The sequence below is a fragment of the Cnephaeus nilssonii genome (genome assembly GCF_951640355.1).
Source record: "Cnephaeus nilssonii genome assembly, chromosome: 5".
NCBI classification, from domain to species: Eukaryota; Metazoa; Chordata; class Mammalia; order Chiroptera; family Vespertilionidae; genus Cnephaeus; species Cnephaeus nilssonii.
Window position 1 is genome coordinate 86540397 of NC_137076.1, and position 16905 is coordinate 86557301.

Sequence of the window (16905 nt, forward strand, 5' to 3'; positions counted from 1 at the left end):
TTGAAAATTTTAGTGTCTAATATCTGACCTATAATTTTATGTAGGACTTTAAAGTTACCTATAAGTGAGTGTATGTGTATGTCATCACACTACCTTAGAATGAAAACACTTAATAGTTGCCAAGCACAATAGTTGCTTCTCTCTTATTCCTTTCCACTTTTTCCTGACTGTACTCCTTTTTTTTCTCTCTTCCCTTTAAGTTTAAGTCTTTTAAAACTGTCAGAGAAGCAACTTCTTCTTATTTTTATCACAATCATGCTTCACTTTTTATTAAGCAGTAATATCTTTTTGATTGTAAAATAAAATTGATTTCCCCTTCTCAAAGACAGAAATTTTTATTCTAAATTTTGAGATAAATAAAATTAAATATTTAAAAAATATGTACTTTCCAGAAAGAAAACAAATGTCCTGAAGAAAAGGAAAAAATATCTATACTATGTATATATTTTCTCAAAGTGACTAATTTAAAAGGAAAACAGGTATTTAAATATATAATTTCTGAGTTATTCGTACAACATTGCAATAATCATTTGAATTTAAATTGGGCACATTTTTCATATTCTTCCCATATTTTATATTATTATACTTTTTCTTAATGATATTTTTAAGTAGTTGATTATGATTTGAGACAGATCTTGTCATTATCACTATAACCATTCTTTATTTATTTTTTGTTCCCCCCAAGAAATCTATGGCATCCATCCTTTGCTCTGTCCGTAATTAAATTGGCCATGATAGTTAACGGAATTAATCTAACTTGTAGAAAAGCATATTTTCAAGGAGTTAAAACATAAAGAGTTTTATTATAACCACTTCTTTACGTTGCAGGAAAAGGAGAAATATTAAATATTCCTCAATTTAGTAACTTTTACAAATTAATAATTTACTTTTTACAAATTGGAAAAAATAGACATTGCCTCCTTTGTTCATTTTGACTTAAAAATGAAAAGTCACTGCCATTTGACTACAATCATGTTTTAAAAAATTAACAGGTTGATTTCTGCTCAGAAAATGTTTTTACTGATGTGGTTCTGGTGGCAATGTAGAATACCTGTCTTCTTTAGATACATCTTGGGTGATGTGGACTCTGAAAATCCTAGTTACACCCAAGATTCCATTCCTCTGCGGTTACTCACCTGGATCACAGACATGTAGGGCCTGTCTAAAAAAGACATAACATCAAGTGTGGCCCCACCAGTGACTCATCCCTTTAATGTAGTGAAACTATAGAGGGAAGAGCAGGGAGGATGTATTGGTTGCTAGGGAAATCTAGCTTACCTGTGGAAAATGACATCCTGTATTAATAAGATCTAAGGTACGACTCACATAATTATCCTAATTTTAAGACTGATGGAAATGATGAAGCATTTCTTTACATCGGGGACAGGTCATAAAAAAATATCTAAATGTACAGGACTGCATATGGTTTTAGAAGGTGACTTTATAAAGAAGGTGGAGATCCCAACTCCCTCTCATGTCTCTATATATATGTCCAAGTGTGTGTGTTTTAGTGCTCTGGGAAGTGTCTTGACAGAGAACCTGAGTAGGACAAAGCAGCCTGGATCTGAGTGAGCTAACTGGCACCATGAAAATATCAGGTGTCTTTCTGCTCCTCTCTCTGGCTCTTTTCTGCTTTTTCTCAGGTGAGTTTTTTCTTTAAAATTAAAATCCAATACTTATGCTGAACCGGACATGACAAGTATATTTGCCCACCATATTTTAAATTCTAACAGTTTTGATATAAAAGACCAATTCTGAGAGATTATCATAATGATAATGATTATAATGATGAAAATGGTAATAGTAATAATGATAAAAATAACTTTCATTTGTTGAGCATATACTATATTCTAGGCATGTACTAAGAGCTTTTATGCATTATCTCCAATATACATAGCAAGCTATTCTTATCTATATTCTACATATAAGAAAACTGTGGCACAAAAAAATAAGAAAATTGCCTAAGGACTTGCAACTCATAAGTAGAATTTGGAATTTGATCAGGTCTTCTAGACATCACAGTTTATGTTTGTTCCACAAAACCAGTCTGGCGGGTGGCTAGTTGTTTTAAATATTTATTTAAATATTTAAATATTTCCTTCTAAGACAGAGGAAAGCTTCTCTGTACTCGTTATTCTTATACAGTAATTGGAACTCAATTAAAATTAAAACAAGGAGAAAAAGGAAACTCAATTAGAAAAATCCTTCAGAAAAAGGTATCCAATCTTAGAATACTGAAACATATATGTTGTTGGGGAACTCAACAATTGTTCAAGAAGGGGAATATCTTTGGGCACCTTAATGAGCAATAGTCATATATTCTCTATCAATTTGGATTGTTCAAAGGACAGCTATACTTTGATTCAATGTTTTACAGTATAGGGCCATGTGAATGAACAGAACACTGTATCTCTTTCCTAACTTCTTTATTTTTCCACCCAATGATGTTGTAGTAGACAAAGAACACACTAGAGTCTCTAGACCCAAGACCTAGACCCATGTCTTCCATTTATGACTGTATCAACTGGAGACAGCTCAGCTCTCTGAGATATTCTCTCATTTATAGAGTTCTAGAAATGAGACTGGATCCTGGGACCTTACATGTCTGATCTATCATTTTCTGTGACAAAAGTCATTGAATTGGGGGGCTATCAGAGGTTTTTTTTTTAACTGAGATTAAATAGGTAAAGGAGTCATTATTCACTGGAAACTAGTTATATTTAAATGAAAAAATACATTTAGGAATATGAAAAAAAAGTTGGGTAAAGAATTACTGTGATCTTATAGAATAAGTTTGACTAATAAGGCAAACTAACCTGAAATGATGTTTCTGTCACCTGCTGAGATAACATAAAATAGATGCGACTGTATAAAAAGTTGCTGGCTAAGATACTCTCAGAAATTAATTTATATCCCCATTGCTTTTCTTTATGATCTTTTCATTGGATCTTGTGCACCAAGGCACTCAATTTACCAAAACATGGTCCTTCATGGATAAATCTGTATTTGGGAAGGCCAATGCCTAAGAGCCTTAATGTTGAGTTTCAGTCCTAGCATTTCCATTTTATAGGGTGTGACCTTTCTGAGTATTTTCTTCATCTGTAAAATACAGCTATAAAAGGAATACCCCTGTGTTTGGAATTAAATGAGAAAATGCATGTAAAGTGCTTTACATAGTGGATGGGATCTAGTAAGGGTTTAACAAATGTCTATTAATATTAACATTAGTAAACTTCAATAATACGACTACTGTATTGAACTCAGGTGTTGCTGATGTTAATCATCCTTCTGCCTTGGTAGTTCTACATATAAGAAGACAGTGGGCAAAATCTCTCCTCTTCTGATCAAAGATTTGTACAGTGAAGAAATGGCTGAGAATTGTAATAATGAATTTTCCTGGGTCATAAAACTTACTTTCAGTGGTTACAAAAATATAAACTTCCAGGCCCTATTTGGTCTTATATAATGAAATGTTCAAGTGCTTGTCCTAAAAATCTGTACTTTAAATAACACTGCTGCAATATGGTTGGTACTCACTACAGTAGATTGTCATCAGCTTTATTTCAAAATTAAAAGCCCTGTTCTCTCCTCATCTCCATTAATAGAGAACGTACTTGAAGGTATTTCCATTTGCTCTCTTTCAAGTATGACACTTACTCATACTTTCTGTCATCAAGGAGGCTTTTGGCTAAACATGCCAGGTGTCACTGGCATTAGGAGTTCCTAGAAATGATCAGAATTCAGCTCAGAGCAGAATTGAACCTAACATTTTTATTATTTCAGTATTTAAAACCATTGAGCTAATCAGCCACAACCCAAAATCACAGACATAGCTATAAAGATGGAGGGAGAGAGAGAGAATCAAGACTGTATTTATAGATTGTTTCCTCTTTCAGGAATTTAGAGGGATGTAGCAAAATAAATGAGTTTGTCCTTGACAGTCTATATTTGGGCCAAGTCTTTAAAGCTGAGTATAGAGGACAGGAAAGCAATTTTGACCTCAAAGAACAAAGTTACTCTCTTCCTGAACTGCCTGTAGGCAATGCAATGAACCTCGAAATGTCAAAGTTAGAGGAGACTTTCCAACCCAAATTCTCTAAAGACCAGAGATGAGGTAATTTCCACAGTGGATTAGTAACTGGGCCAGAACTGTAACATGAATCTCCAGATTCTGAAACAATTTTCTTTCAACTCCCCTCCCCAACCTCTAAGAAATCTGATCTCATCCTTGTTCATCCCCTTTCATCACTTCCCAAGTGTCTATGCTCCCTGAGAAGTGAACAGGTATAAAAAAAAAACACCCAAAAAACAATCATGCCATGCCTTGTTGAGATGACCAAGAACCAAGAATAAGTATCATTCCAGCCTTGAGGGGTTCCCAATTTTGCAAATCCCACTTTTTACACATTCAGAAAATACAGTGTTCAGACTTTGTGATTTTTTTTTTCAGGTGTCATCAGTCAAGGAGAAAAGGTCAGTGCATATTTTTTTCTATTCTTCAGACCTGGGTGGTGCTTGGTTGGTATTCCCAACCCACAAAGAGGTTTGTCTGTGGGCAAAAGGGCAAAAACATTGAACCAACAGGCCAAATGAAGAAATCAGTGGAAGTAATACATTTTTAACTACAATTTCTCTATGAGCTAAAAGAGCCTAAATACCCATTCTCGGGTTTTGTTAAAGGAAAGAAACTACAAATGAAAATAGCATGAGTCTATGATAACACTCATAATATATCTCTGCTTTCACTGTGAGATCGTGGGCAAGTAACTCAGCTTTTCTGAGCTGCAATTTCCACAACTGTAAAAAAGAGGATAATCTTATTCACCTCACAGAATTGTAGTCATACTGAAATTATATAAACTATGTGGAAATATTTGGTAAACTATATAAGGATTAGTCGTTGATTAATAATTAATAGCTTCTGAAGGATTTAGGTCAAAGGCTATTCTTTCCTTTGTAGAAATAAGGCCACCAAGAGAGAGAAAAAAAAGGTTGCTTATTACAAAGGTTGTTTACTGCTCTTTATTGAGTATACATAGACTGGTTCACTTAAATGTAAGTACAATTTGGGTTAAAAGTTGGAATGGGGACAAATTATCTTCATTGTCTGGATGCTATTTTTTCCAAATTAATTCATCAACTTTTCCTCAGATTGCTTGTTCTAAGTATCAAAAACACAAACAGGTGGCATTTGCTCCAGCTAGTCCTACTCCTGTGTCCATACAGAAAGGACATTTCTACTTGATCTTGGCAATTGTTTTTGTTAGCCTTTGTGTGCCCAAGAACCGTTGACATTAAAAGTTTCCAGATACTACTGCCAACTGGTTCAAGTTGGCAAAAGAGTTGAAAACCTCTTCCAACTCTAGTATATTGCATAAGACTTTTTCCTTCAATGGATGATGCCCTACAGTTAACTCTCAATGTATGTGCGTGTGCACTTGTGTGTGTGACACATACATACACGTTTTTGTACTTGTATATAAAGTTGTATCTTAAAATTGATTTCTTATTATGTTTAAACATACACAGTAGCACAATCCAACCAACCCATTTTGTATCTTAATAGGTAGTAAAATATAAAAGCATTACACACAGATTGAAAATATATGAAATTTTATCCCAGTTTTCTCATCAACACTCAAGTCTCTTCCCTTATTTAGGTTTTGATCTCCAGGATATTTAATGTTTCCCAGATTTTCAGTGTTTTCTAAAGTTCACTCAAAATCTACTATTTACTGATTCTATTCCTCTGGATGGGCCTAAGTCTCGTAGTGGACTTGCTTTTGGATCACTGGAAATGTTTTCTAAATATACAGACCCCCAGCACCATGCCAGACTTACTAAATAATAATCACAGATGGGGACATCTTCAATCTGCATTCTACATAATTATCCAGTGCTGGGGAGTGCTGTTTTTGCTCAAACATCTTAGAGACTATATACATGAGTTCTAATTTGAATATTTACTGCCTGTGGGATCTAAGAGATGTCTCCTCTCTTGTCATTGCCTGTGTTTACACATCTCTAAAATAAAAATTTAGATTCAATGATCTCTAAAGCCCCACCTGACCTTAGCTATCTGAATCAGTACGAACCAAGCCTGCCTTGCCAAGACCGCTGTCTTTTTTCCGCTCAAGTAGACAGGGAAGGGAGGGTGCCACCTTTCAGATGGCATCAAGGCTACCATTTCTCTTCTGTATGGCTGGAAGGATGGTGGCGATTCAAACGACAGGCAGGAAAAGTTGAAACTAACCTCAGGAGCATGCCTGCTCAATTCTGAATCTGCTAAGACAAAAGGAAGAAAGATTTCCTCCAACACTTGGCTGCTCATGCCAAGAAGCCTCTCCATGCTGAAGCATCTGATGGTAGATTATAGTTAACACTCTAATTTATAGACTTGTAAAAGGAGACTTTTAGAATCATGCACTATATATAAATATTAATTGTGAATTAAATTATTATCTAAAGTTGGTCCTGTATGTTTCTAATAACAGGAATTAGAGTTTGAAACTTTGATGAAGATTCAAGAAAAAAACAATGCCTAAGACTCATAAGTATCATCTGGAAATATATATGCTCTTAGAGAGGGAAAATCAAGTATATAAAATTTTCTTGAAAATGAACATAGTGAATAGTCAGGAAGAAAATAAAAAATGATAAAAGGAAGAGAGAAGAAATAGTTGGAGAGTCAGAGTATTGACATATTACAGAAATCAGGTGTTTCAAAAAGGAGTAACATATCGTAAAATATGATGAACATTTTATAAATAGCCAATGGGTGTATTCTGAATCATTTTGTAGAGCCATTTTGGTAGTGTGGAAGGGGTATAAAAGCAGCAGAAGTAGAGGCCAAGTCATGGAAGGGTTTAGAAAACTGGTGTGATTAAAAAGGAGCTGATGTAATCACATGGGTAGTAGTGAAGGGATGAACAGATGAAGTCCTACACCCTAGAGGTGTGTGTGTGTTTGCAAATTTTCATTGGCTTTATTTTTAGAACTGAAATGCTAGACTAAAATATCAATGACCCTGACTTCTAAGTTAATTTTTGTGATCATATAAGCTCATTTTCCAGTAAAGTTAAATGATTATGTAGTTTCCATTAGATGACTTATCTGGGTACTAAAAGTGTCCCTGTATTTCAGAATATTTTTGAAGGTACAATTCTTTGAAGAGCCACAAGGGGTCAGGCTGATACTAAACTTTGGCAACCAAGTACCTAGAAGTAGTCCAAGGAAGCTGGACCAAGAAAATAAGCAGAGGCTCTTGTTAAAGCCAACACCAACCTAAAAAACACCAAAACAAAACAAAACAAAATTCCTCATTAAGTAGGGTAAGAAATAATGGGCTCCAAAAATTCTAGAATATGAAAAAATGTACATTGTTAATGCTCATAATATCAATCCTCCACATGATACTTGAAGCTTTACAAAGTGTTTTCAAAGGACTAATCATTTACAAGAACCCTAGAAGACAGGTATTGCTGGCCTCCAGTTAAATATAAAGACATTTCAACCCCTTTCAACTCAGAGTAGTCAACTATTTGCACGAGGTAATGCAGGTAGTAAGCGGAAGAAGCAAAATTCAAACCCAGATCAGTCTAAACCTTCTACAGTACCGTCCTCTAACATTAGAGCATTGGGCATTTTAAATAAATTCAGGGGATATTGGCTGTCCTCTTGGAGGAAACTTTAAGGAGGAAAGATAATCCTATCACCCCTGGTCTAGGCCTGCTTTTTATGTCCACTAAGAAACAAATTGTCTGCGTTCTATTTAAAGGAGACCAAAATCCTACATAATAAAAAGGTAATATGCAAATTGCATCACTCCGCTACGCCCATGATTGGGCCGGCTGGAGGCGCGGGGGGGGGTGGGGGGGTGGGGCGGGCGGACGGGACTCAGGGTGGCCGATTGGCTGGCGGTAGGAGCGGGGGGGCGGGGACTCGCGAGTCCCTGACCTCCACTCCTCCTGCCGGCCTAAACAGCTGGCGCTGCAGAAGGACCCATGGGGCCAGCGGAAGATGCTGGTGGCGGAACTAGGGGTGGCTGATTGCGTGGCTGCCGGCACCAGTTTTCTGCCAGCAGCAGTTTTCCTCTGGCCACCCGCTGATCGGAGCGCTTCCCGATCGGAGTTCCTCTCGGGGTGGCCGGAGGCGCTCCGATCGGCAGGTGGCCAGAGGAAAACTGCTGCTGGCGGAAAACTGGTGCCGGCAGCCAGGTGAAGGGAAAGTCTATTGCACGAAACTTCGTGCAACGGGCTTCTAGTAAAAATATAAAAGAGGACAGGAAATTTAGACAGAGGAAAGGCATGCCATTCTTAGCCTGCTTCTCCATAAGTTGAGAACTGTGGGCTCTTTCTAGTCCTATTAGATATTCTGATGATCTCCTGCCTCGCTGTTTGCCTCACATTAAGGATTTCTGGCTGGCTCTGCAAGTCGTTCTTTACCTTTCCCGACATCCACGGCTCTCGGAGAGTGGCCTTTTTCTGTCCCCATCACCATGCTAAAATTTCTCACACAGTGTGAGTGAGGAAAGGCCTCTAGATATAAAGGAATCATTCAGGCAGTAGATGTGATTTCTCACATCCAATTGAAGAATTAAGGATTTAGCTTAATTTAAGCCACTTTACTGAATGAATCATTGCTAAATCTTACGTTATCAAAGCAGGAAAGGTCCTTAGAGACCATCTAGTCTACTGGTACTGAACACTTGTTCGAAGCTCCTTCCAAAATGCGGTAAGAGCTACAGCGAGAGCAGGTCTACAACATGAACCTAATTTTCTGCATGCCTAGTCCAAGACTATTTCAAATACTCCACGCTGACTTTCTACACCTCTTATATGACCACATTTGATCCTTATAACAACCATGGGAATGAAGCATGACAACCGTTAATTAAAAATACATTTTGGTTAAGAAAATTGAGATGCAGCTAGTGAGCACTTTGTCTGAGATGACACAACCAGCCAATGGCGAATGACAGGACAAGTTCTGAAACATGGCTCTCCAGCTACATCAGGGACCCTTGAAGGACAGGACAATTTAGAAGCATGAAATATATCTACAGTCTAAGAAAGTTTGTTCATATATATTGGATTTATTTTATTTTATTTATGGAAATTCTTAGCCCCACCTACTCTCATTCCCAGGGGGCCATGGAAGGGGGAAAGTGGGTCTGGGCACAGAGGTGGGGTCTAGAAGCTCTCCAAGTAAATGCTCTCCAAGTGCCACTTTCATATCTGCTTTCTAAAGGACAAAAGAGCCTGGATCACAAGATCAGAGGGTCGAATGCCATGGAAAGATGGCTTGAGATGGCGTCTCTTTAAAGTAAGAGACTTTTGTTTCCTTTCTCACTGACCTGACTGTAGAGACACACATGTCAGAGACTGAGATGCCCTTTCTCAGCCCGCACATTGTCCCTGCTTGGCCCACTGTGGTGTCTATCACTCATTGTGCTGTAATTATCGGTGTTCTTTTCTGCTTTCCTAATGCAAATAAGACGGTGAACTTATGGAGATATTATAACTGACTCTTTTTTTGTATCGCCAGCACCCAGAGCCATGCCTTACAAATATTAGTTACCCATTGGCTGTTGGTGGGATAAATGAAAATATCAGTGATAAGTCTATGGTTTCCAGTCTGTTCTTGACTCACACAATTGCAAATGTGTATATTCATGACTTAAATACAAAATAAATTAGCTTTTGAGAAGAAAAAAAAAAGTTCTATGGTTAATCATGTCCTGAAGATTTCTCAGCTTACTTTTTATTTGGGGACCTAAAGGAAAGGTTACTATCCCAAAAGTAGTATGAAAATGGAGTTATCTTTAAGAGCAGTGAGAAAAAAGTGGGACTATAGGTAGGACTATAAAAAGCCCAGACATCTTCTATCCAACCAACCCTAAGATCTCTGATAAGCATCATCCCACCCAGCCTCAATAGTACAAAATGTGAAATTTCATTAAAAATGTGTGTTTAATAGTCTCAGTTGTCTTAAATTTGATATATGTGATATTTTGTAACTCAACTGTGTGACTCTTTTGCTGAGCTTTTCCCCATGCAAACCTTCAGAGAGTGTTATCAGTATACTAGGGCCAGTGCACAGATTCATGCACTGGTGGGGTCCCTCTGCCTGGCCTGTGGGGATCGGGCCAAAACTGGCTCTCCAACATCCCCCGAGGGGTCCCAGATTGTGAAAGGGCAGTTCTCGGGTAAAACACCCCGGAATCAGGCTCCCTCCTCTCTGGTTCAAGGTATGTCTCCCGAGAACCACAGCTGCCAAGTCAGCTCCTGCATTGAGCGTCTGCCCCCTGGTGGTCAGTGCACATGACAGCTACCGGCCAGTCAGCTGGTCACTTAGGCTTTTATACATATAGATAACAGTTTGTTAATATCTTAAAGATATGATTCCTCTTATTTGTGCCCACACACTTATTTAATAAGGTATTTCAATAAAGCTTACTTGCCCTGACTGTAAGTGGGGTCAAGAGTACATCATGAACTTGGTCTTTATTTCTCTAAATGAGGCTATGTTGGAAATCAACCATAATAGATAGTTGGAATCAGGAATGAGAAGGAATATGTTCAAGCACTGGTTTTTAATTCTTCCTGGTTGTGTGGCATTGGGAAGCTACTTAATTATCCTGAGGATCAATATTCACATCTGTAAACTGCTTAATATAATTTGTTCCATATGCATCTCAGAGTTGTCTCAGCTGAGTTAATTTATATGGTTTAAATATTGTGAAGCAATAGATAAACATAAGATATTATTAATGGAACTAGGAGAGGGGTAAAGTATGGTCCCTCCATTCATGTTAAAGGGCACTTCATTCCACACAGTTGATATTTGGAAAAGTTTGGTTCTACCTGTTGTGTATTGCCTGTATTTTGGAATAAAATGGTTCAAATGTCATTTGCATACAAAATATTGACATTGAATTGAAAAGAATTTTAAAACTCCAGGCTATTTTTGAGAGACCACTATAACTGAGGGCATATTTTGGTAGCATAGGTGCTACTACCATTTCTTCTACAGAGCCCATGACAATAATCATGAATTATCATGGCACGTGTACTCACCAAGGCTGGATGCAACCTCAGAATCCTAAATAGAACAACTTAGTCACAAAAGTTCAAATACTACAGACTCTGAGACAAAGTAAGTTAATATGAAGACATTAAAATGTTGTTTTCAAGATAATAAATGGATGGAAAACTAACAAGCCATCACATAACATTTGGAATCTCTTTGCAATGATCATCCATATCTTTATAACAAAACAGGAGTGCTACTAGAATTAGGTTAATACAGTAAAAAAAAGAAAAAATGTGTCACCTAAAGACCAAAAACCACTCTCAATTGGAAAATTTAGTGTTGGAACAGAAAGTCATAGCTATGGCATTTGCCTTACTTCTTACATTTGTAAGGAGTAAGTAACTGCCTTACATCATTAACTCAATCAACTCACTCCTGAATACTGTGACTACAGAAATGGGTATCCTGTATCTCAAAGAAAAAGTCTCAGTTATGTTTAATACATTCTAGATACACAGACAAATAAGGTCATTTTCTATTTCAGGAAGCTTTACATTACATATATATATATTTTATAAAATAATATATACATATACTTTCATATAAATATATAAAGTATTTATATATTAATATGAATTTATATAAATGCATATTTATATATTTGTATATAACTTATATAAATATTTATATACATATATAGGGTATGTGTATACAAAGTAGTATATATACTTTGAATAATTATAAAGGCAGCGTTTATCAAACTGCTTTTCAATTTCAAAATTGAGCTATTAGCTGTTAAAGTGTGTATACATTTTTCAGGACATGCTGTATATATAACTCTTTCTCTCTCTCTCTCTCTGTAGATTATATATATATAATTTTAAGTTTGCTGTCTAAAGCTTCTATCGTGTAGAACAGTCCCTTAGGTAGAATGCACTAATGTCCATGTCACTGCTGTGCTTACTTTGGTAGGTTGACTGTGCTGAGTTCGGGGATCCTAAGGTCTATTGCACTCGGGAATCTAATCCCCACTGTGGCTCTGATGGCCAGACATATGGCAATAAATGTTCCTTCTGTAAGGCAGCGGCGTAAGTATCATACTCAGAAACCTGTCCCTTACAAGCACAAACTTCCTGAATAAGACAATGACACTTCCCTTGAAATAGTCTAGAAATTTCTATTCATACCCACCCATAGAGATAACAGAAATAAGCTTCAGGCAAATGGATTGAAAACAATTCATTCAAAAACTAATAACAATTTGCATAATAAATTATTTGAAAGCATAATCTTCATTGTAATTATTAAATGTGAATAATCTTAGGGACTTTTAAAAATTATACATCTAAATATTTTGATACATTTTATTTTTTCCCATTTATTTCTAAGATTTTTAATAGTTATATCCAATTATGTTTTGTTATTATTAATTTCAAAAACAATAAATTTTAGCAATATAGTTATGTTTGAAAATTCATCAAAATCAGAAACATGAAAAACTTGTGGGAAAATTTATTATTAACAATAAAGTATTACTTTATCCACATTATTTTCAAGCATTTTATTTTATACTAATTTCTATGTTGCTAAGGCAACAATTTCCATTCACTCCTCTCTTTTCCTCTGATGAAAAGGGCCTTTCAACAAAGAATAGAGGAGAGGACCATCTTTTACTACCAGACTATTCAAACTTTACAGATAGCATACTAGGAAGATTCTATCAAGGACAAATATTTATTGAATTTATGTGTTTAAAGAAACAGAACAGGTACTATAGATTTTAGCAAATAGATTGTGAACTTCCTGATGGGACATATTTTATAATTAATAAAAACTTATTCAATCAATCTCTTAGTCTGATTGCTCTAAAATCAAGGGAATTATAGCCCTCTTTAAAAGTAACCTCACTTCTTCACCACTGTCATTCTTTTTTTGTATTAGATTGTCTTCTATCAATGTCTTAATTTTCCTCAACTTTGCTGTAAGATTCCTAAGCATGGAGATTATATAGCTCCCTATCAATAACTGCAAGGGCAAACACATAGAATTAAATGAATAAATATTGAATCAATGCATAATAAACATTTCTACATTTACATATAACACTAGAGGCCTGGTGCATGGATTCATGCACCGGTGGGGTCCTTTGGCCTGTCCTGAGGGGACCAGGATGAAACTGGCTCTTCGACATCCCCTGAGGAGTCCTGGATTGTGAGAGGGTGCAGGCCAGGCTGAAGGACCCCACCGGTGCACGATTGGACTGGGGAGGGAGGGCTCCAGGGCGTGTCCTGCCCATCTTGCCCAGTCCCAATCAGCCGGACCCCAGCAGCAAGCTAACCTACCAGTTGGAGCATCTGCCCCCTGGTGGTCAGTGCATGTCATAGTGACTGGTCGAAAGAACGGTTGAACAAATGATAGGACACTTAGCATATTAGGCTTGTATTATATAGGATACCTGCTAATTAATACCAAACTTTTTCCAGGATAAGGGCAGTAGGGCAAGTTGAGATTGCATATGATGGACACTCATTACTGAGAAGGACTAAACATATGATCTACTATAAAAGGCCAAATGCCTGAATATTTGGTTTAACTTCCTCCATTTTCTATTAGGACAGAACCATGACACTATAGTTTCTTTGCCATTATTTCTCCTGTCACTTTTACCTTTTCCAGTTGTATATATATTTACTCCCAGAGAAGAAACAATTGAAATAAAAAGATCTAAGTCTTATTAAATTTGTTTAAGATTCATGCTTTCTGTAATTAGGACAGATGTCACCGCTAAGTGAATTTAACTTCTGCCACATTGTCAACATGGATACCTGTAAAATCAAATAATTACATAGACAATGACATAGTTAAACCTTGTCCAATGTCTGCAATGAATACTAATTATATTGCACTGAGCATATCTTGTCTTTCTCTTCAATAGGAAAAGTGGTGGGAAGATCAACCTAAAGCACTATGGAACATGCTGAATTGGAGCCAGTGTTTTGTGCTGAGCTGCCAGCTCTCTGAGACTTCTTTTCTTGTGTATGCTTTGATTTTTCTCTAGCAGATAGCTTAGATTTATAAAAACACACCTTCTTCTCTGCCTGGGTCTTTGAGAGTTCAATATATAATATTTTCCTTGATTTGCTTAACAATAAAATAAACTCTGCAGAAGCCTGGCCTGTGTTTTTACTATGAGATCAAGAAAACACGTAGATACAGTATGGAATAATTGACCTGACATAAATGTGGATCACCTGCTTTTCTAATCTAAATCAACCATGAAGTCATTGTGCATCTTGGGAAAATCCCTTCCCCTCTTTCATTCTTGGAATTTTCACATGTATAATGAAGAATTTTCTTTTATAAAATCTATTCTATAAGGCTGAGGTGAGGTCATATTGGTTCTCTCCAATTTGGGGGAAAGTTTTTATGTAACAATAAAACATTTATCCTCTCTGGACCATAGTTTTACATCTGTATGAATTGGTGGGGTTGGACTATATACTATGTGAACACATACATTATTGGTTTTCCAAGCAATATCATAGAGTCCAGCAGATAGCAAGAAGTAAATAAATATTCAATAAATAACGAACATCCAGTTCTAGCCAGTTTGTCTCAGTGGGTGGAGCGTTGGCCTGGGGCTGAAGGGTACTAAATTTGATTCAGGTCAAGGGCACATACCTCAGTTGCAGGATCCTCCCTGGCCTGGTCCTAGTCAGAGCGTGGTGCCGGAGGCAACCAATCGATGTGTTTCTCTCACATCAATATTTCTCTGTCTTTCCCTCTCTCTTCCACTCTCTCTAAAATTAATGGAAAAATATCCTCGGGTGAGGATTAACAAAATAAATAAATAAATAACGAATATCAAATCAATAATGAATACAGGGAAAGTCTGTAAAAGTGTGCACATTTAAAGAAAGCATCCCATTGATCTTTTTTTTTTCAATTTTTTTATTAAGGTATTATATGTGTACATATCTTACCATTGCCCTCCCCACACCCCACTCCCATATATGCCCCCACCCCCCAGAGTTTTGCATCCATTGGTTATGCTTATATGCATGCATACAAGTCCTTTGATTGATCTCTTATTGATCTTAATCATGGAATGAGAGAACTAGATGAAATATAAGGAATCTTAAGGCCCAGAGAAATTTTAATTAGTTACTGCCAAAGAAAAACGTAGAAGATAGTAGAAGAACCAAGGTCACAACACAGCCCTTTCAATAACCCACTCAGTCTCCTACTGGGTCGGAGGGAGCAGGACAGCATGAGATCAAATCACACTACTCAGAATAGTGAGAAATTTAAAACTTAGGAACTCTTTATTTCTGGAATTTTCCACGTAATATTTTTGGACCATGATAACTGACACCACAGAAAGCAAAACTGTGGCTAAGGGGAACTACTGTATACTAAATTTCCTGCTTCCTAGGGAAATTGAGCCTTTTCTCCTTTGTAGTTTCTCCCCCTGACGTAATTTAGCCACTTTTAATGTAAACGTGTGTAGGACCACGTGTAGTTAGAGAAGTGAGTCACTGCACATCTTTACTAAAAGCATTGCCGTCCCACATGGCCTCCTCCTCCTCTCTCCTGCTGGAACCGGCTCCTCCAGCCAGGCCAGGTCCCTGTCGGCTGTCCACCCAAAAGTGCATTTCCACCACTTTGCCCTAGGCTGCCTGCAATGCCTCTGTGCCACCTTCTGCCACTCTGCCGATCCTTTCTTTCTCAAACAAATCTCTCATCCACATCTTAAGATTCTTTCATTTACTTCATGGCTCATTTCAGGTGCCTTAACTGAGTAAGTGATCAAAAATACTGTCTACTGTCTAGTTCTGAGCTATTCTTTGGGGATGAAAGGGAAGCATATAAACAATAAACCACCGAAGATCAGAAATCTCATATCTCTTAGAAAGAAGAGGCAAGTCACATACAAAAAACCAACAGTTAAACTCCAGAAGTTTTGTTTCAGAGATGTATACATTTTTTCCAAACCTCAGTGAAAACACACATAAGATTTATGTATATCATAGTTTGCAAATTTTACACCAAAAGAAAAGAATGGAAACATAGTGTAGTCTTTAATATGATATGCACGGCAAAGGTTTTAGAGAGAAGGGTACTGATGTTTGCAATTTACTTTAAATTGCATCAAAGATGGATTAATGAACAGATGGGTAAATATATTTAAGAAACATGTATAGTAGCCCTGGCTGGGGTAGTTCAGTGGTCAGAGCATCACAGGTTCGATTTCCAGTCAAGGGCACATACCTGGATTGCCGGTTCATTCCCAACCCCAGTTGGGATGCTTGCAGGAGGCAAACAATTGATGTGTCTCTCACATTGATCTTTCTTTCCTCCTCTCACTTCCTTCTCACCCCCATTCTTTCTCTCTCCCTTCCACTTACTCTAAAAATCAATGCAAAAATTATCCTTGGGTGAGAATTAATGAAAAAACCCACAAGTATGTAAAATATTAATGGTATAATCTAGGAGGTGGGGTTATAGGGGTTTACTATAAAATTATTTTAGCATTGCTGGATGTTTAAGATTTTTTATTAAAATGTTTTTTAACGATCCTATCTAATAAAAGAGTGATATGCAAATTAGCCATCACTCTGCTACACCCACAAGCCACGCCCACCAGCCAATCAGGAGCGAGTATGCAAATTAACCCAATGAAGATGGCTGCGGCCACAGAGAGAGCAGGAGGCTTGGGTTTCCCTGGCAATGGAGGAAGCCAAGCTTTCCGTACACCCTCTCCAGCCCAGGTCTCCACTCAAGGCTACGAAGTTTCAATTATAGAAGATAAATAAATCTCAGATACCAGGGACTACGCTTGGGTTGCTGGGGGGCATGGCTGGCCTGCAA

At 37.1% G+C, this 16905-nt stretch overlaps 1 protein-coding gene across 1 annotated transcript; it reads left to right on the forward strand.

Moving 5' to 3' along the window:
- Positions 1–1585: 1585 nt before the first annotated feature.
- On the forward strand, positions 1586–14015 carry LOC307100581 (serine protease inhibitor Kazal-type 6-like; the record flags this gene model as incomplete). The annotated part of the gene is made up of 5 exons (XM_079773051.1): positions 1586–1643; positions 4451–4473; positions 9250–9324; positions 12007–12122; positions 13970–14015. The coding sequence occupies 5 exons, from the start codon at positions 1586–1588 to the stop codon at positions 14013–14015; spliced, it is 318 nt and encodes a 105-aa protein (XP_079629177.1).
- Between the last annotated feature and the right edge of the window lie 2890 nt (positions 14016–16905).